The sequence below is a fragment of the Lycorma delicatula genome, chromosome 11, assembly GCF_047948215.1.
Source record: "Lycorma delicatula isolate Av1 chromosome 11, ASM4794821v1, whole genome shotgun sequence".
Taxonomy (NCBI): domain Eukaryota; kingdom Metazoa; phylum Arthropoda; class Insecta; order Hemiptera; family Fulgoridae; genus Lycorma; species Lycorma delicatula.
The window spans coordinates 62510053-62532214 of NC_134465.1; the positions used below are offsets into that span (position 1 = coordinate 62510053).

Sequence of the window (22162 nt, forward strand, 5' to 3'; positions counted from 1 at the left end):
TGCAGAGGCTAGGGCCATGGGAAAAGTTTTCAAAAGATCAGTTTAAGGGAAACAGTGGTTGGACACTGAGGTTTATGGAATCATATAGTTTTTCTCTGGTAACTTATATAATTTGTCAGAAATTACTAACTGATTAAGTAGAATTAAAATTATACGTCTTCGTAAATTGATTTTGTGTGAATGATCACTAGATCAAAATTACTTTTCACCATTAATATCATCATATTGTATATAATTTTTTAAAAATAATGTCCATGGGTATTTATTTATCACAGGGGATTCCTGCAGATTTAGATCTAACAAGCATTTCCCCATTTCATCTCATCCTCTGAAGCAATACCTAATGGTGGTCCTGGAGGCTAAAAGAAAAAACCCACAAACACTATGCAAATTACTACATATACCTTTACACAGCAATACAACATCTTAAACTTGCACTGAGACTGTTGTACATCTTAAAAAACGTAACCATAACCCAAGTGGAAATTATCGTGCAGATGGTTGGATGGCTCTACACAGTGAGTCTTGAACAATGTTCTCTGGTCATATCCTATGTATGTCTGGGCTCTGCAGAGGTGGTCCTGTATTTCCCTAGTACTCATAGGACCAAAATTACTAGTCCTGAAATAATTCTTATGATGATTGGAGATCCATCTGAAAAAACCACTACACGATGTCATATGAAAAGACCTCACTCAGCTTTGCCTGACAAGGATAACAGCTCTGTAGAAAATCAAAAATGAAATGGTTATGCATCCTGTCCACAGTATAACAACATCAGAATTATAGTTCTCCAAATCAATCAGGCAGGTGGCTCCCTCCAAAATATTTCACCTTTCCTGATAAATGCCTTTCCTGAATATGAACATCACACCACAAGAATAAAAAAAAAAACATATTTCCTTGCAGGTGGAAAAATTTTACTTTCTTTAGTGCACTTCACATACTCTCACCCACTGTTTGGTATGAGGCATTAAGTTGTAAATCCATGTTTCATCTATTGTTATAAAATGTTGACAAAATTCAGCAAAAAACTACGTTTAAATAACTGTAAACATCCTCAAAAAGTATTTTGTCTAATGGGTTTTTGGTAGACTGTTAATAACTGTTGCAGCCATTGAGCGGAAAACTTTTACACATTCAAAACACCATGTGAAACATATTGGATATTGTCTATTGAGACAGTTACAATATCAGTAAGTTTGCATACCTTCAGCTAATGATCATTTAATTTCAATATGGACGCTTGTGATAATTTCATCAGTCATACCAGTTTTTAGGCGTCTCAAATATTCATCATCTTGAATGAATGTACAACCACATTTAAATTCAGCAGCTCACATTTAACTGTCAAAAATAAATAAGAAGAATCCTTTAAAGTGAAATCTAACTCTTTTTGTATGACTATTGGGATAAAAAGGATCATATTTGACAAATATCATAAGGCATTTAGTCATACTTGTGCCACCTTGATGTTAGGCTGAGTTCTTTTTAAACGATCCTTGCACATAATATTACCTTATTTTTGAAAACAATTTTATGATTTTTTCTTCTCTATTTATTAAAAAAATGTATATTCTTAACATTTCTTATAAAAAAAACTGTTCCGCAGTATGCAGGTATTTCTTGAGTCCTGCTCCAATCAGAGGTAATCCTTCTACAAGTTAATTTTCTCCCAACCATTCACTTACTTTTTCTTTCGTTTCCTTATCTTTTAAATCTTCTTTCTTGGAACTGCATCAACTGCTGCAATACACTAACATCTTCAAGTCATCAGCTCCTTTTCTTGAGGTCTGTGGAATGGCAACCTTTTCTATGCCTGTAGAATTACCAAAGATCTATGTTAAAAATCATCACATAGACCAGGTAGGTTATTTTTTATTTTCTTAACAAAGAGCCCATGGGTTGGATTTAAAGTTAGACTAATGACTGAGGTGTTTACTTGAATTAATCCAAAGTATTTCTTAAAGTAATGGAAAGTAGTGGATGCAGAGGACGCTTTGGCTCCTTCATATGCAAAAATGAAGGTTAGTCGGGGCGCTCCGATGATGCATTTGGGACCCTCAGGAGTGAGAGGGGGGACGCGGTGGTTTGCTGAATACGCGCAATGCGTGTTCAGCAACCTAGGTCAGGATCGGGAAGGGCAGCCTTCTAGCGGAGGGGTGTAGTGGTCTTCCAGAAGGGAAGGCTACTGCTCCTCGATGAAGCTAGGAGGACCCTGTTGGGACGCTCTCAGAGAAGGGCAAGACAGGGGGGCAGACGACTGCCACGGCACACTGGAGTGACTGTGTTAAAGCTTAACGGCGAGGACCAGTTGCTCCGTGGGTGTTTAATAAGATTAAAAACAAGTATTTCTTAAAATATATTTTTTAAACTCTTAAGAAATCAGTATATAATTCAGCTTCTCCATCCCTCTGCTAAGATGCAAGTCAATTAACCTTGTACTAGTTTTGAAGGAAAGATATCACAAAAATTAGATAATTTGGACTTTTATTGAAACTTATAAGAGATCTCCAGTTTGATAAATCTTAACTATAAACAGAATTATCATCATTGCCATCATAAAACTGCATTCAATAGCGCTACAATTATTTTTTAATCACTCATAGATCCATTTGCAATGGTGTGTCCTCATCATAATCTTCAATATGTGATACATATAAAGAAAAATGATGAAATGCAGTTGAAACATAAAATTCATAGAAATGGCTAAAAAATTATTTTTAATATCATTTTAAATAAACTAATTATGAATCCCAACACTAAAAACTCATGCAGTATTTATTGTGGTTGTTAGCAAAATATTTAACACATATGTACTATCTGTCAGACTTTTACTATAAGGCTATAAGGCGAGTAATAATTTTTGAGCAATTTTTAAGTAAAGTCCATTATTAAATTATTATAGTAAAATAAATTCTTTTCATAGATTCTACACACTTAAAGAGTTTTTCTTATCACTTCACTAACTACATTATTCTAACAATAAAAATTCTCACACCAGTGGCTTTAACTGTGTTGTCTTTAATTCTGCACAATTTTTTAACCTGTTCAAAGTAAGCCTTGGCTTAAGACAAGAACATAGTTTAAAATACTTAGCAACTTTTCAATAGCAGTAATTGTTTAATGAACAAAAAAAAAATTATTAAAAATGGCTTCATCTGCATCGTTGCTTCATCCTTACTATACATCCATTATAATTTTGAAAATTACATCTTTATCAGATGTTAATTTTACGTAATTGATGGATGAAGATGTTACTTGATGAAAATCCATCACAACAAAAGAAAATAAACAAGTATGTTACTTGGTTTTTACAAAATTTAAAAAAATGACAACTGCTTCAGTATGTATTACCTTCCTCAGGTGTTTTGAACAGAATACACCATCCATTATAAACCAAGACCAATTTTTTCAACCTTTGGTTTTGAATGCACAGTTGATTATTACTAATCTTTCATTCTCTTGAAATTATTCAACAGAACCTGAAGTGATACCATTCAAATATCTCTCTTTTGAGCAAATATTTTATTTGATTTTCACAAGTGTAATTAAAAATTTCTACACCTGCTTCAGAAACAGAATACATGGTGTATTCTGTTTGTAACACCTGAGGAAGGTACTGTATACTAAAATATCTGTTGTGATTTGTAAAATAATTTTGTGAAAATCAAATAACAATTTTTTTTATTTTCTTTAGTTAATTTTACTTATAATATAAAATTAAAACAGTTTTAAAAACAGAAAATAAATTAAGTAATATGTTGAATTCATTACAAAGTACTTGATAAAAACAACTTTCCTCCTTCTAAAAATCAATTGCAGAATATTAAAAGTTAATTTTAAAAAAAATAAAACACAGTAGTTACCTTTGGATTTTTTAGAAAGCCAAGACTCGTTTGTTCATCCTTTGGCATTGAACGTACAGTAGACACAATGATTATCAATTTTTCGTTGCCTTGAAATTGTTCAACAGAACCTAATGTAATACCGTTCAAACCTTTCGTTTTTAAAGCAATGCTTAATTTTTGAATCTATAATAAGAAAAATACAAGCAGATATACAATCTCAGTATAAATTAATATCAGTTAAATCTCACTTTCTACTGTTTGAATCGTTTACCCCAATATTGCATTTTTAATTTAATTAATTCACCACATATGTTGGAAGCCCCTAGATGAGAATATATAATGAAAAATTAGTATCGTATGAAAAACATTGAGCTGAGCAGGGATTCAAATTTCTGAGTCCTTTTTGATAAAAAGCTGAAAATAAAGGCTGACATAGTGCCAGTGTAGTCATGCATATTTAGTATCAAATATTAAAAATATTGCTAACATTCTTTCAGTGGAAAAATTATTAAAAATTGAATTATTAATGTTTAACCAACTATTTGTTTACCAAAATATAAATTGATAAAAAACTTTAATTACTAATCAAAAGACAGCAGTTAATACTAAAGCAACTAACTCATCATATATTGTTCTATGTAAATTACATTATATAATTATTTTAATATTTATGATGTGTTTGTTTATAATAAACAAATTAAAAACACAGCAAAACCTTTCTAAAATAGAAACCATTCAAACATCAAAAAGTTTTCCATTTTCACAGGCTTTAAGTTAAAAAGCAAATTTTTTATTAGATTAGATTGAAAACGATTTAAAATTACAATTTTTTTTAAGCAGAAACTGCCTATTCTGTTAAGAATATAAAAAAAATTGTAACAGACTTAAAAAATAAACAAACAAAAAATAAAGAGGTCTGCTAAACGGTATTGAAATAAATAGGAAAACAAGATTTACAGTCAAAAATCATTTGTAAAGTTTTTACTTAAAATCTAAATCAAGAAACAATCTTTCTTCAGAATAATGAAGAAACTTTAACAGAAAAAACATGAATAAAAGTTATTCATTTCTGTGAGTAGGAGCAAAGTAAAAAAAATATTTTTAAAAAATCACAACTTTGAAGTACAATGGTTACATCTAGAAAGCTCGCCTTACTTTTAAACATCTAGACAGTTACTTTTATATGGATTTGAATACTAGATTGTGAATATCAGTGTTCTTTGGTGGTTGGGTTTCAATTAACCACACATCTCAGAAATGGTGAACCTAAAACTGTACAAAACTACACTTTGCTTACACTCATACATATCATGTTCATTCATCCTCTAAAAAATACTTCACAGTGATTCCCGCAGGCTAAACAGGAAAAAGGGAATGGGAAAGGAAGTTCACCTTTATCTATGAAAAGATTTAGTTTAATTCTGTTAAACTTATTTTTTGACCAGTTTCCAAGTAACATTAGACCACGACCAATATTTTTGGTCTTATGTAGTTATGAACCAAATGCTTATAATTTTTTTTAGTTTGGCTGACTGAATGCCAATGTTTTCTACTCATTTCTCTTTCTTCTGGATATTTCTTTCCTGGTTTTCCAATAGTTCTTTATTCTTTTGTTTTTTTTTATTTTCTCTTCTGATCAGACATTGATAGTTTGTTTTTTCTCCTTTTCTTGTAAACCCTTGAAATCTTCTACCACTTTTTTAAATACTGTTCTTTCTTGTAATATTTCTTCAGATATATTCAATTTTTTAGTTTTTTTGACTAGTGAGATCCATTCTTTTTGTTATAATAGTGGTTGAAGAATGATTTTGAAAATCTGTTATCATTCATTCTCATAAGGTGGCCGAAGTATTTGGTTCTTCTTTGTCTGACAGAATCTGACATTTTCTCAGTTCCATTGCATTTGTAAAGATCTCTTTACTTCTGAATTTGTATTTGTTTTCACCTATTTTTATTGGTCCCGGGATTTCTCTAGTTTTTTCTATAGGATTTATCTCACCTGATTTCAAACTGAAGATGCATTCTGGTTTCAATGTATGAAAAACATTGAAACTAAAATGTCAAAATGACTGTTTGATTTTCACAAAATTATTTAATAAATCACAACAGTTGATTTGGTACACAGTACCTTCCTCAGGCATTTCAAACAGAATACACCACGTATTATAAACCATGACCCATTTTTTCATCCTTTGGTTTTGAACGTACAGTTGATACAATGATTATAATATTTAATTGCCTTGAAATTGTTGATAAAATTCAGACATCTCTCTTTTAAACAAATAATTATGTTGATTTTCAAAAGATTAATTACAAAGAATGTCAAGATTTTGGATTTAACTTAACCTCTTTGATGTCAGTCATCAAATTATTATAGTTTCAATTTCTATTTCTCCTTAGCTATCTTAATTTTACAAAAAAAAAATCAATTAGCCAGAAGTCACCTACAGAAGCGAGACCCTTTTCAAAATCACTCACAAAAAATGAATTGATAAAATTCTGAAAATAGAGAGGAGAATTGTCAGTACGTGTATCAATAAAAAACACCAAAAAGAAGGCCAATGGTGGATTGTGCCAAATGAGGTGGTGTATCGAGAAATAGAGCCTGTTACTGATGCTTGGCGGAAAAATAGAATCTCTTTCTTTGATCATCTCATAAGGACACCGGAAACAAGACTGTCAAGAAATATCATTGAAAAGCTCTGCTTCCAAAAGGTAGAAGTAGGATGGATCAAAGAAATAAGAGATGATATGTAAGAATTGGGAAAATCCCTGACTGACCAGAATAAAACTGGAAAAATTACAAAGCTAAAAGACAAAAACATTAGATTTAAACAAAAGACAGACAAACAACAAAATACAACGAAGAGGGTGTTTACAGTTGAAGAAAAGAAAGCAAGATCTGAACAGATGAAGAAATACTGGACAGCTCTACTTGTTGGATAAGGGCCTTTCTTTCTTTCCTGTTTAGCCTCCGGTAACTACCGTTTAGATAATTCTTCAGAGGATGAATGAGGATGATATGTATGAGTGTAAATGAAGTGTAGTCTTGTACATTCTCAATTCGACCATTCCTAAGATGTGTGGTTAATTGAAACCCAACCACCGAAGAACACCGGTATCCACGATCTAGTATTCAAATCCGTGTAAAAATAACTGGCTTTTACTAGGATTTGAACGCTGGAACTCTCGACTACCAAATCTGCTGATTTGGGAAGACGCGTTCACCACTAGACCAACCCGGTGGGTTGTTGGATAAGGGCCTAAAACTTATCTAAGTAAAATTATTTGATATCACCAACCATTGGCTCACGGGGTGGAAAAAATGGAAAAAAATAAAACCTCTCTTAACAGGCACAGTATCGAATTGGTTTAAAGTGGTCATTAGTCCTCTAAACATAACCTAAAACTTTTGTCTGAAACAATTTTTGATATGACCAACCCTTACAGCAAGGGATGATCAAAATATTGCTGGAATTGATGGGGCTTGTCATATGCTAAACATGTGAAACTTTTTTCATATGCAGCCATTGTTGTATTGAGTAAATTTGAAGTTTTTCTTAACTTTAAGGTGGAAATTTTTTTTTTATCCCCTACTTAGCATCGGTGAAATCTACTCTGCCTTCTGGCATGCCGAAAGGGATTTTTTTATTTTTAATCCATTTAGTAAACCTTATTTTTTTTAAAAACCTAGTCAAAGTATTATACCTGTTTTTTATATGGTGATACGACTCCAATGTCAGTTGTTTTAATTAATCTTCCATTTATTGTTTTTCCAACTAAACATTCTTTAATATAATGCATAATTAAATTCACTTCATTTAGATTAAAGAAACTGAAAAAAGAAGAACAATTAAAATTAGATATTTTTATAAAAGAAATGATTGCTAATCCTATCAGCATCTTTAAATATTATAACATTACAATGTCGACTTTAAATTATCATATATATATAATTATAGATTAAAGTCACTTAAGTTTTAACATGTTCATAAAATTTATTAGCTATTTTTATGATTACACCCATGAAAAATAATAAATTAATGCTTTCAAAAAAGAAGATATGACCAATTATGTTATATATTTTTTCAAAATGTTTTGTTAAATTACTAAATGTAAGTAGAATTTATTATAAGTGTGTTTTTAAGCTACTTTTTTGTTTTACATTAATAGATTATAATTATTATTTTATATTTTCTCTTTTCTCATTTCCGGATATAAAATCAATTTTTGTTCTAATTAGATGCCTCAATTATATTAGTATTTTGGTTATATGTTAGGGCAATTTCATTTCAGAATGGGAGATAAGCCTAACTGAATTACTTTTTTCATCAGTAATCATTTTTCTCTACCTTCAGATTGGATTAACTGATAATTATAAAATGTAGAATGACTTCTGAGTATTGGTCAATGATGCTATTTAATTTTGAATATAACGTCACAGGTGTGGGGAGATACAGTCATATTTAATCAGTGTAGAATAATTTTTTTACACATTTCTTTACTTTCACACTTGGGTACTTAATGTTCTACTTAATTTTCCCCCAAAACAATTGTTCTGTGACTTTCAACTCTTTGCTGGATTTTTTTTTATTGAACAACAAATTTGGTATTTATTTAAACTACTCTGGTGCAAATCACAAGAAATCCACCAATACTGAAATAAATATTATTCAGAAACGCATATATCTTCAGTGAAGTACATCTTAACTCACTTGAACATCATGAAATACATAAATATACACTATACAAAAAGAAAAAATACAATTTTGAATCAACACACTTTTCAATCACATTTTAGAGAGCCTAAAGAAAAAACTATCAGCAATAACATCTTCTCCATTGCAAGAACAGCATCTCAATCAATATAGATGTGGTTTATTTGAGTACCAAAAAAAATATTTATAATTAAAAAATTACATTTGTTAAATTTAATATAAATTTTATATTAAATAGGTTTTAATTTAGTAAAATAAATCCTTTTTTTGTCCATATCTTCCTCTGTACTAATTAATTTCAAAAGCATAAACAAAATTCAGCACAATCCACCAAAGTTAAGAATCAATGAGAGCTCTTACCTTATCTTATTAATTTTCTTCTTTTTTTTATATATCGAAAGCAATTTCGAAAATTCCTATCATCAGTTGATTAAAATTAAAAATTAATTACACATTAAAGCATTAATAAAATACTAAACATTAATATAATTACATATATGACATAATATATACAGTCAAATAATTAATAATAATTAAAAATCTTTAAAAACTTTAAAGAAAATTAAATTTGTTTAGTATTTTTTTATTAAACATGTTTGTAGTCAGCCACTGTATTTAGACAGTGCTATATTTAGTGGCTGGCCACAAACATGTTTAAAAAAATATATAAAAAATGTTTAATATTTTTTAAAGATTTTTATTAATTATTTGTCTGGATATATGTGTAAGACAAGGTGGAATTACTGACGGGAATGTCTTTCAAGGCATTTGCATCAGTGGCATCTCATACAAGCCAGCTGGTTACTGTGGAATGTTATTAGTTCGAGGGCTAGAAGACGTCCTCCAATCAAGCCAATAATGGCTAGTCAGACATGTCACAAGGCAGGTGTTCTTCTCCCTCGGTGGAGGGGGAGGGAAATTGAGATGCATATATTATGTCATATATGTAATAATATTAATGTTTAGCTTTATTAATGTTTTAATGTGTAATTAATTTTTAATTTTAATCAGCTGATGATGAGGAATTTCCTCGAAAGCGCTTTTAATATATAGAAAAGAAAAATAAACAGGTTTTATATTTTGTTTGTAGTTTCAAAAACCTACATTTCTAAAGTACTAAATTTCAGTTACACTACATCAAAATTTTGATATTGTATTCAATCATTTATATAAAGAATGAAATGAACACTATATTAGAAGATTATAATCTGTTTCTGGAAGATTTTAGATCATATATGGACACCACTAAAAGAATATATTTAAAGGGAAAACTGCTTAACTATGACAAAACATACAAAGAAGTAAGCCAGGGATGCTCACTGTTGCCTACATCAATATATATATAAAACAACTTGTTGTGAGTAATTCATAATCAACACCCAGCAAAAACTACTGAAGATAAATTAATGAAAAATTTTATACACCTTCGTGTGATGTAAGTGCACACTAAAAAAGGAATTTTTGAAATTCTGACTGATAATTTGACTAAATTTTTAAAATTTCAAGTTTAAAGGGTTAAAATGGAGTAAGAATGAAATTTACTTTTTTTTTTAATTTTTCAGTAACATATAAAGATAACTTGATTTTTGGTGACTGTAATCTTCATTTGAATATCTAAAAACCAATTTCTCTAAATTTTTTTGGAATTCAATCTTGAAAGGGTTGAAGAAAGGTAAAAAAAATGTTGAACAATGATTGCAAATTTCCCATTTCTGACTATACTAAACAAGATATTCACTAGATGTAGGCTTGCAAATACTCTTCAGATTAATATCTAAAAGCATTTTTGGTTTTTTGAATCTCAATATCCAACACAGTTACTGTATGTGTGATGCGACTGGCTGCCCCTGCCTCCAGTTACTTTTCTAAAAATAAAAAAAAAAATTCACTGCAATGGGAAACCCAAGTAACCATACAGTGCAAGAGAAGCCACAATGGGCTTGCTAGTTATTTGATACATTTGTATTGATTATGTATTCTGAAAGTGGAAAGAATTATTTAGGCATTGAACCAAATGAAGATGAACATCTTATGGAATTATACATAAAGTAACCGAAACAAAATAAGTTATTGCATTTAAGGAAAAATAACACTGGTGTCAATAACTGTAATAAATGATTGTATATTAGGACAGACAACAGCTTAAAATATCTGGAATGTGATATCTCTTATAAAAGATGATTTAGATATTAAGAAAAAGTTAACAAAAATTTAACATTTGGGGTGATTCATAGGGCATTACCAAATAGGACGAGACACAAGACTAGGCACAAATTTTTAAAGCAGGGGCTGTAGAGATTTTGAATGTATAGAAGTCAAGCTCAGGTGAGCAGGAAGAAAGATGATAGTGTCAAAAAAGCAGTGGAAATGAAATTACTCTGGTCAGTGAAAAGTACGAAAACAGATAGGTTGAAAAATGAAGGTATTTGAACTAAGTTGCAGATTTTTCCATCTATAAATGATTAAGATCATACAGAGTGAAATGGAATTACTGTCTTCAAAGAATGTTTTAAAATTAATTGCCAATGCCAGCAAGAAAATATAAGACAATAGGAAAGTGTCTGAAGAAAGATGGGTGTTGGAACAGGCAGAAATGTATAATCTATTAGACAAAGAAGAAAAACACTATACTGTTATGTCAATTAATTTTATTTTATAATTAAATAAAGGTATTCAAAAATTTACTTCTACTGTAAACAACTAATATTACAGATATATATATATAAATAATAATCGTAATTGAGATTTCAACTTTTTTGCTGGAAAATATATTTTTATAAAGAATAAAATTTATGTCATATATTCATATATAGTACATACATATTTAAGTGATACACATTTGTTATTGACTGCAATTATTAACTCAATGATTATATTTACATAAATAGGTTTATATAATCAGTTAATTCTATAGTCTTAAAAGTTAAATTTAATGTTTACGTACCTAAACAAGAGCTGGCCAAGCTTTCTCAGCTTCACTACTTAAGTCCTTGCATAGTTTTTTACGTTCAAACATTAAGGGTCTGATTTTTTGTTTTTTTATAATAAAATAATTTCATATTTTTTAAAACAATAAAAAATGTACTAACATAATCAGAAAACCTTTTTTGGCAACTAAATTTTTATCAAATTTTTGGGGATCACTTACAAAATTTATTTATAAAGAAATGATTTCTAAGAAGAAAATAATTTAAAAGAAAATCGTTTAAAAATATTAAAAAATAAAGTATAACTTTTATGAAAATAATGGAAAATTACTTCTCATTTTGGGTCATAATATAATACAGGTGTCATAAAGCTACTTTAATTTTAACAGCCCTTTAAGTGAATACAAACAATTTTTTTTAATGAAAATTAAAAAATTACAGCCAAAAAATAAATATTTTTTAGAAGTGCGAACAAATTTTAAGAAAATGTTTACTAAAGATAAATAGGTTAACCAACAAATTTGTTTTAAGTAAAGTTTCTCTCAATCTAAGACCCCCTTCAAAGTAAATGCTAAAATATGAAGAAAAAAATGCTCAAAAAAGCTTTATCTATTTTATGTCTGGGTCTATAATTTTAAAAAATTGTAGACATTCCGTGATAGCTCTGTATATGAAGTATAAACTTTCAAAAATTTCTGAGATAAAACAAAAAAACATATTTGAACTGGTAGAAAAGTTAATTTAAAAAAAAAAAAATTAGTTTCTTGGATTAAATAGATTTGCTTTAATAAAGCTTCCTCTAAAATACCTCTGAAAAAATCAAAATTGGTTTTTTCACAATATCTCCCATCCCTTAATAAATTTTGGGGAAAAATATATTATCAATGCCTTGTATAAAGAAATATTTGAGCCAAATTAGAAGATCGATTCGATGAATCCTGAGACATAAAGGCCAAAAGCAGTGCGAAACACGTATTTTTTTTTTAGTTCAAATGAACTAGTTGGATCCTAAAGCATAAAGATTTGCAAAAAACCTGATATCCCATTTTTTACATGATAACCACTTTTTCTCCTTTATAGCTATGTTTGCTGAGAAAGTAAAAAAGAAACAAATAAAAAAAAAAAGCTTCTATAATGCAACAGAAACTGTTTTACTAAGTGCTGCTACATTTTAAAAGCAAAACATCCAAACTGTCTGATCTCAACCAAAGTAATAGAAATACCCTAAATTGTATAACAGTAGTCAAAGCATAGAGTAGTACCATCCCACCTAAATAAAACTTGACATAATAACATGTGTGCTAATAAACAGAAACCTATGTAGGGGAAAAAAAGAATACCAAAAGTGGTATGAAAAAGTGCATGTGTACATAATTTTGTTTAATACATTATACTAGAAATAATTCAGGCTGCCAAGTTTCATAAACTTGGCAACCTGAATACAGTTTCAATAAATTAACAGTCAATGTTAATGAAAAGAAATTAATTGATGATTTTCAAACAGACAAAACTGACAAAAGAAAATGTATATTTTAACACTATTTTATAATAAGATGAATTTGCCAGCAACTGTAAAAAAAAAATATAAAAAAATAAATTTAAAATTAAATATGTAAAAAAAAATTAATAATAATTACCTGGGAGATGTTTCTTCACGATCTTCTTTTCCGATAATTCCATGGAATATAATAGGAAATTGTTTTGTTGGTAATTCATTCCAGTTACAAAACGTTTCTGTAATTTCTTTTTTCCCGGCAGCCTAAAATACAGAAATTGTGTAGGAAATGACAACTATAATCATTAGAATGTGGTACAAGAACTTTTTTAATGCCAAACTGAACCAATCTTTCCTGTAAACAATATGGAGGTGTATCCATACTTACTGCTGTTACAGGCTTTAAAGGTTACAGACTATGCTGTGCATACAGACTCTGCCATGATCAGCGGCAGCATGAAGATGATGACTTTCTTTCTCTTACTGTGTTTAGTCATGAGACAACATTTCACCTTAGTGGAAAAGTTAACACGCATAATGTCCATATTTGGGGATCAGAAAATCTCCATAAACATAACATAACTATAATATTAATTTCTGAACCAAAAAAATTTCATGATATTTACCTTCAATTCTCTGTCATAAAATAGTTTATTTGGTATTTCTATTATAGCTGGATGTGATCGAAAGTTCAGGTGAAGTTTTGTCAATACGAGTTCATTATATTTTTCAGTTTCTGGATTTTTTTTATACATACTATCTGACGTCATCAAACGTTCCAATAATGACTTTTCTGTAAAAATAAGTGAATACTGCATTAGAAAAATTAATTTTGTAATGAATTAGTCTACTAATTATACAAATTAGTTCGATTACACTGATTAACGAAGATGGTAACAAGTAAAAACTTTTGTTTAAACAAAAACATAAATTTACAATATAATAATTAAACTAGACTATAGAACAAAAATTAACCTACCGACCAAACTCACCAGGTTGGTCTAGTAGTGAATGCATCTTCCAAAATCAATAGATTTGGAGTCGAGAGTTCCAGCATTCAAGTCCTAGTAAAGGCAGTTACTTTTATATGGATTTGAATACTAGATCGTGGATACCAGTGTTCTTTGATGGTTGGGTTTCAATTAACCACACATCTCAGGAATGGTCGAACTGAGACTGTATAAGACTTCATTTACATTCATACATATCATCCTCTGAAGTAATACCTGAACGGTAATATCCAGCATACTTGTATATTTAGAAGTGTATCAGTCTATTATTAACAAATTTTATTGTCAATAACTTTAAATTATATAATTATTAGAAATGACTTTTATTAATACACAACATTGTCAGATGTAAGCCTTAAAATCCTCATTTTAAAAGTACAGATAAGGCAAAGAGATACAGTATAAAAATTCATTTCTTGTCAGTGGCTGTAACTGACGATAAACTGAACTTATTAAACGGAAAAATATCATTATATCCATTTCTGGCTTGTCATAAATCTAATTTCATTTATTTAACCAATTCTCATTTGTTATTACGTGCACATTTATGTTTTGTAAACCATATTGTTATTACAAACAGTGGTGTGATTATGAAGGATGATTTTATGACGAGTTAGTTTTCTAAAAACTTCAGTAAAAACTGTGATGAATTTCAACAGTAAATTTTAATTTATTTTAAATGATTTTACATTTGGTTAAAATATCATTCACTTATCTTGTCAATAAAAGAATTAAATCGAAAACACAATTTTCAATAGATTAAGATCAAACTTATTTTAATAGCCAACTATCATATAACTGCACATCTTAAGCCACTATTTAATTCAGTTTATCATAATTAGTTTTTATAAATGAAACTAAATTTTCTAAAACTGATGGTAATGCATTATTTGATTTTCTGGCATTTTATAAAATGATAAATTCAAAAAGCTCATTATGTACAGTGGTAAGTTTAATAATTATTAATTGGTAGTTTTTATTTATTTATAAATTATAATTAAAGTGTAATTACAGTAAATACTCAACACTTGTGTTATACTGTTTTGTAACTATTCACAATTATTTTCTTCATTTTCATTTCTTTATTTATTATACATATATAAGTTATATTACTGAGAACAGATGAAGAATTGCATTCTGAAAGCCACATATCTTGCCTATAGGTAGATTCTAAGAACCCCACCATGTGAAAGAATTAAAGCAACTGAAATCTTTGTTTCCTTTGTTAATTTTAATAATTATTCAGTTCTAATTAGGCTCTCATAATGTAAAGTTCTAATATAGTACTCATTTGATACACAACGTCCTATTTGTTAAGCATGTACGAATTAACATTAGAATATTAGAGTGCATATATGATATATTAATATTGTATAATTAATACTCTGAATGTATATCAAAAGTAAATTGTATAATATTCTGTGTTTTTAAAAATAAAAGTTATATCTTGAAAACACATCATCATAATGTTTTATCATAACTTATATAAATATAAATAAAAGGTTATGGAAAACATTTCTTCATATTTTAATCTAAAAGTAAAACAAGTTTTCTTTTTGTACTAAATGAAGTTTATATTAAACCAAATGTGCCATTTTAATTGACAACCTTTTGCCATTTTTGAGGTAAAATCATAATCACATCACTGTAGAACTTCTGTATTTTCTGGAAAAAACTGTGATAAGTGATTTTCACATGCCTCTTTTGAAGCCAACTTCATACTGTTAAAAAGATTTCTTTGGAGACTGAAATAAATGGTAATTTGATGTACAAGATCTGGACTATACAGTGGTTGTAACAAAACTTACTAGCCAAGCTCTCTCAATTTTCAACTGGTCACCAAAGATTCGGGGTTTGGCATTGTTTGTGATGGAAGCCAACACACTGGCCAATTCTGGTTGCTTTATTTCAATCACTTAGCTTAATATTTCCAGTTGTTGACAATTGAGATTGGAATCAATCATTTAACTGGGTAGCAGCAGCTCATAGTGAAAAATTACTTTCTGACACACATACACACACACGCGCACACACACACACACACACACACACACACACACACACACACACACACACACACACACACACACACACACTTACACACACACACACTTACACACACACACACACACACACACACACACACACACACACACACACACACATACACACACATACACACATTACTTTTCTTGATGTCAAGCCTGATTTTGTCACCATTTGCAGAGCTTCATCTCATTTCACCCAAAATCTTTTCCATACATTATTGTAGTACTTCATTCATTTTTCATTACCCATAATGAGCAATTTCAAAAATGGTTCAGTTGTGTTGTGTTTTAGCAATGATTTACAGATATGGAAATTCAATCCAATCAGTTTTTCTTTTCTAAATTGTATGTCGCCCAAACACAATGTTTTTTTTTTGTATCCAGCTCTCTTCATTGTTTAAATCTGTTTGTTAGTCAATGTTTAGTTTATTATTGATATCATAACCATTAATGTCTCTGGTCTAGCTCAATTTTTCCATGATTTCATTGACTATTTCAGCCATTGGCCAACCAGAATGAGATGCAAGATATTGACAACAAAATTTTCAGATTGAATTTTTTTTTTACTTCTGGGACCACCGTTAGGTATAACTTTAGAGAATGAGATGAGATGAATGAAAATCTTTGTAGTGTGTGAAAATGCTAGCTTGATGACTGGGATTCAAACCTAGGACCTCCAAATGAAAAGTCAAGATGCTATCACTCATGCTACAGAGGCTGGCGGATTGAAAATGCTTGAACCAGCTTTGAGTCACATGTACCGATGTTGCATCATGTTCGTAAATATCAAAAATATTATTAGTATCTAAGCTGCATTCTTCTTATTATTATTTTACTCTTTTTTGAAATAAAATTTCTAAATGTATCAAATATTCTTAACTTTCATGATACTTTTTTTAAATAAATAAACTAATACTATCATAATTTTCCATAATTCTACAAATAGTCAGCAATATGTCATATTTGGAAAGCACCTAAGTTTTTCAGTTAAGATTTATATTATTATGTGATCCTAAAGCCATTTAATGGGAGAATACAAAGGAAATATTTTCCCATTCCCAAAATATGTATATATGTACATACCCACACACTTTCTCCACAGTGTATACTGATGATTTTTTAACTATGATTTTTTGTTGTAATCTTTTTTATTGAAATGGAATCAAGATTTAGTTTGCAATTTTTGGAAATGGCTTTTGAGCATAATTTTGTTATCCAATAAATAACTTTCTATTAAATAACAGTTTAACATAATTCTTTACTTTTAAATAACTTACGTAATCCATAATCTTTTGCAGGTGATCTTAACACAGGTCCTAATTGTAGTGGATCACCAGCTAATACCAACTGTCCATGAACACGTTTATTTTCACCAGTAATTAAGCCCATAAATGGTACTAAACATTCAGGCTCCATGCAATGGCCTGATTCATCAATCAACACATGTGAGAAATGTGTACAAGGGATACCATCCACTAGCCTAGAAAGATAAATTTTACATTATTTGTTTCTTCCTTTACTACATACAATAAAAAAATTTTACATTAAAATAATTTGTGAAATTTAATGTCCAACAAAACTATTTTCTCAGAAATAATTAGAAAATGAAATAGAAAATATTTTGTCAGCTAGCCTTAAAATTTCTTTTACTCACATTTATCTTGGTACATGATTTAATAATTTTATTCCTTTAAAGTTGGTCTTCTCAAAAAAATTAATTAATTAAATAAGGTTTGACAGCAAATTCTTGTCTGTTTCTATTATTGTAGTGAGAAAAATCACTAAATATTTATAGATCTTAAATACTGCATTTTTTACAAAAAATAACTTATCAAATATATAGTAGCGGTGCACAAAGTTCAGCAAATTACTCACCATAGATACATACTGCTTAAAATTTTTCATAAGTAGTAGGTTTATGAAGCATATATAATATTAAGTTTTATTTTTTCACTAAAAGGCTCCATGCAGACTTCTGACAAAACTATATGTAAAGTAAACCTATTTGCAAAGTAAACCTATTTGGGCACCTCTATGGACAAACAATTCAGATGTTGAAAAAAACTCAAAATATTAAAATATACTGATATTAAAATTCTTTAATTAAAAATTGTTGAACACTGAATTTCATAAATCAGTGAATGGGAACATACCAAATTTTTACTCATTCCCTTGCAGTAGTTAAAAATAATTTTAAACATGATTCATTTAAGAAACATGCAGTTAATTTTGTGACTAATTAAAAGTTTATATAAGCATAAATTTTGTCATAACTTCCACCCAGGATGATTTGGAAAATGTGGCAAAGGCAACATTCGGGTGGATTGTTGTCGTTCCTACCATTCTCAAAAAAGAAAAATCAGTCAGTTTTAGTTAATATTCATATCACATAAATACCATCCAAACAAGAATTAGCCATACTCCTTATCTTCAACAACTCTCCAGCTTAGATCAGTTAATAAAAATTATATTTTATTCTCAAATAATTATAGTTATGAATTTTTAAAACAAACCACTTTGCATTTCACCTCCATGCCTTTAATCATCTCATACTTTATTCCTTTCAGCTCCTTCTTCACCTCTGGGAATAGTAAGATGTTGCTGCACGGAGCTAGATCTGGGCTGCATAGTGGATGACGAACAATTTTTTCCATTCAAAAATTCAGGACTTTTTTTGAAGAGAGTCAGCATTTTTCAGCACATTACTGTACCAGAACACATTTACAGTCATCCTGATAGATACCTAATGTCAATAAATGAATTGTTAATGATCAAAGAAATTGATCATCATGACTTAATCATGCCGTGTGCAGCTTTCCCTTTTCTGAGAGGGAGTGAAGAAGATTTTTCTCTGGGAGCTTTGTTGTATCATCACAAGAACGTAATGAAACTTTCAAGACTCAACAATAGTTACTACATTATGCAAAATGTATATTCCTTTCTTCTTGTAGCCAGCAAGCAAGCAATTCTTTGCAGAGAAATATGCATTACTCCATTTGGTCAGGTGATTGCAGACCCAATGACACACAATGCATTTCATATAGACTCACTCGCACACAATATTGTAAGCAATGCTTTTTGAGATGTGTAGCAGTTCTCCCAACTGCTGTATACCAATATGACAATCTTCTTCAATGATAATGCTTGCTGTGTTCACCCTAATGCTGTGTTTGTTAATCATGGTGCTCAATTGACCCGCTCTTGCTATATCTATCTGCTAAAAGTGCATCATGCTAGCAAAAACATATTGCACATAACACACTTTTTAGTGAATGCTTCTTTCAATATTTTGTATATTTTAAAAGCTGATTTTTAAATGGGCAGAAAACTGAATTATAAAACATGATATTTTTTTTGACTGATATTTTTTTCCAAGGAAGGAATTACCCAACACACATTATACTTTGATACTCAATTACTATATAAGTCAACTTGAAATTGACATCAAATGTAGACAACACATCTTGTATGCATGTACGGCTACCACTTTGTGTGCATTTAATTTCATGCGAAAGTCAGTCTCATTACTTTTTGGACCACTCTCATATTATTTAATAAAATAAACTGGATTCAAAAGTAATCAAAATAATATTAGTATATTAATTTAATATGCAGTGACTGCTACTAGTCATTTAGACTCTAAAACATGTCAATAATACAGAATGGATGAATGAAACACCACCCAGCAAGTGGTTTCATAAAGTCATAAAAAAATAATAAAGTCATAAAAAAGGGCAAAAAGTTTCATAAAAAAATATTTTGTGATAAATGAAACACCACCCAGCAGTTGGTGTTTCATTTATCACAAAAATGGTGGTATTGCTTGACATGTAAATTAGGGTCTGATCAGTACTGCCTACTTGAGACAACAACATGTTTGCTTTTTCAATGATCAATGAATGACAAGATTATGAAAATAAGACATTTGGCATTCATTAAAGACATTTGGCATACTTTGACTCAATGATGAGATAAGCCTTTCCTTTTCATAAAGAAACATGCCCAGCCTGTGCTCACTTTGAAGTTTATAGAACTGATCTCCTGCACGGTTGCCAACTCTTGCACCCTGTAACATATCACTTCATGTGAGACACACATATTTGTTATGCTATTCTTTAACATAGTCCAGTAACTCTTCTTCAATTTGTGTAATTTTTCCCGTCTTCGAACCTCAGAATTATTTCCTCGATGCATTAGTTTGGGTAAGAACCTGTTTTGTTTCCTCCGATAGATCACGTTAAATTCAGGAATTGTGAACTCACACCTACCCACTCTGCTTCCTTGTTTCTCCGCACATTCATTCACTTTTTAAAATTCACAATATAATTAGAATATTTAGTATCGCTCTTAGACATTTTATTAAAATCACTCTTTGTTATAATTGCCACTGACATTGCAATACAGTTACTATTGGTACACAACAAGAAAAGAACAGTATAACTGTGTGAATAGTAGGTATTCATGCCCACTCAGTAACAAAAAGAGAATCCTCCAAGGTCAACTGTTACCCTTTCTTTTCCTGTTTAGCCTCCGGTAACTACCGTTTAGATAATTCTTCAGAGGATGAATGAGGATGATATGTATGAGTGTGAATGAAGTGTAGTCTTGTACATTCTCAGTTCGACCATACCTGAGATGTGTGGTTAATTGAAACACAACCACCAAAGAACACCGGTATCCACGATCTAGTATTCAAGTCCTTGTAAAAATAGCTGGTTTTACAACTGTTACCCTAGCAGGTATTAACTGTCCATCAATAAAAAAAAAATTCTATTAACAGTAAGGATGTGTTTGTAACAGTATTCTCAGGATTAACCCATTATTGCCCTTACATTCACCACTTTCAAGAATCCTTCAAACAGGCTTATACTAACATATCAGTGAGTCTGAAAATTTGTTCTAGAGATCTTGAAAATAAATCTGTTAAAATTTTATTTTTTAGAAATATTGTTTAAAAATTCAGCTGAGTGAATTACGAAAGTAAATACTGTATATTTAAAAAGGAAAAACTGGCCTCAGCTAATGGCAGGTGAAAACATCAGTCAGAAAAAATTATGGTAAGAATGATGAAAGTGTTAAGGCACAAGTTTTGAAAATATTACAGCTATTAAATTCATTTTTTCTTTCATTAAAAAAGTTTATTACAGTTTTTAAATAAATTTTGTGAATGAACTTCAAAACATATTATACATTACAACAGATGTAAGGGTTTGTGTGCATATTAATAAACATACTGACCTTCCAGCAGTTATAATAGTAGTTATAACAATATTTCTCCCCATAACTTCTTCATAAGATGGAAAAATTACGTCATAATTATTATTCATTTCATTGAAATTTAGATTATGTGCATTTTCACAGCTCATAATAACATTAGATATTTGAGAATTTTTTACTGAAGGTGAGTACATTCTAAATATATCCGTTGCAGGAATTTCACTTTTAGTTAAAAGTCTCTCAGTTATAATATCAGCTGCTGCATTTGATGATGCACAAACTAATTGTTTTCGCCGATTTTCTGGTTCAAGTTTCCAGTTCTGAAAAAAAATTAACTTCGATAAAAAAAAAGAGACGTATTAGTAAGATTTTATGGTAATTATACAGTTTTTAACTATTAAAGTTTAATCAGACTTACAAAAAGGAAATATTTGAATTTAGGAATTTAATTTTTTATTCATTTGAGTTCCAAGCCTTGAGAAGAAACATTTAAGATACTTTTCACTAGTATTATTTATCTGGATAAAACAAAACACTATTATTGTTCAATTAGTCATGAATAAGTATTTTACTTCAAAATAGATACATATAAGTATATTTACTTTGCATTCACCTTACCCAATGAGAATCCTGTACATGAAACTGTGTACAACAAAAAAAAAGATGGAAACCTGAATTTAAAATAATATATATTATACCAAACCCACAAGATTCTCCAAGTTGTAAAATTTTCATGCTTACCTCATTGTACAGTTCTTCTCTGATATTATTAATAAATAAAACATTTACATAGTTATTCAAAAATTTTACAGCCGTTACTATTAGAAGTAAAAAAAAAAAAAAAATCTGATAGTTAATCAGAACCATATATCAAGCACATGTATTTTCATAAAAAT

At 29.6% G+C, this 22162-nt stretch overlaps 1 protein-coding gene across 4 annotated transcripts in view; it reads right to left on the reverse strand.

Moving 5' to 3' along the window:
• The window catches only part of LOC142332331 (putative helicase mov-10-B.1), a 78298-nt gene that overhangs the window by 16550 nt on the left and 39586 nt on the right, over window positions 1-22162 (reverse strand). For all 4 annotated transcript variants that reach the window (XM_075378710.1, XM_075378706.1, XM_075378708.1 and 1 more), the window contains exons 11-16: window positions 21288-21586; window positions 17327-17529; window positions 13618-13784; window positions 13134-13255; window positions 7560-7686; window positions 3870-4034 (exon numbers count right to left, since the gene is read on the reverse strand). In XM_075378710.1, the coding sequence (XP_075234825.1) occupies window positions 3870-4034; window positions 7560-7686; window positions 13134-13255; window positions 13618-13784; window positions 17327-17529; window positions 21288-21586 (1083 nt within the window). The remainder of the gene's footprint in view (window positions 1-3869; window positions 4035-7559; window positions 7687-13133; window positions 13256-13617; window positions 13785-17326; window positions 17530-21287; window positions 21587-22162) is intronic.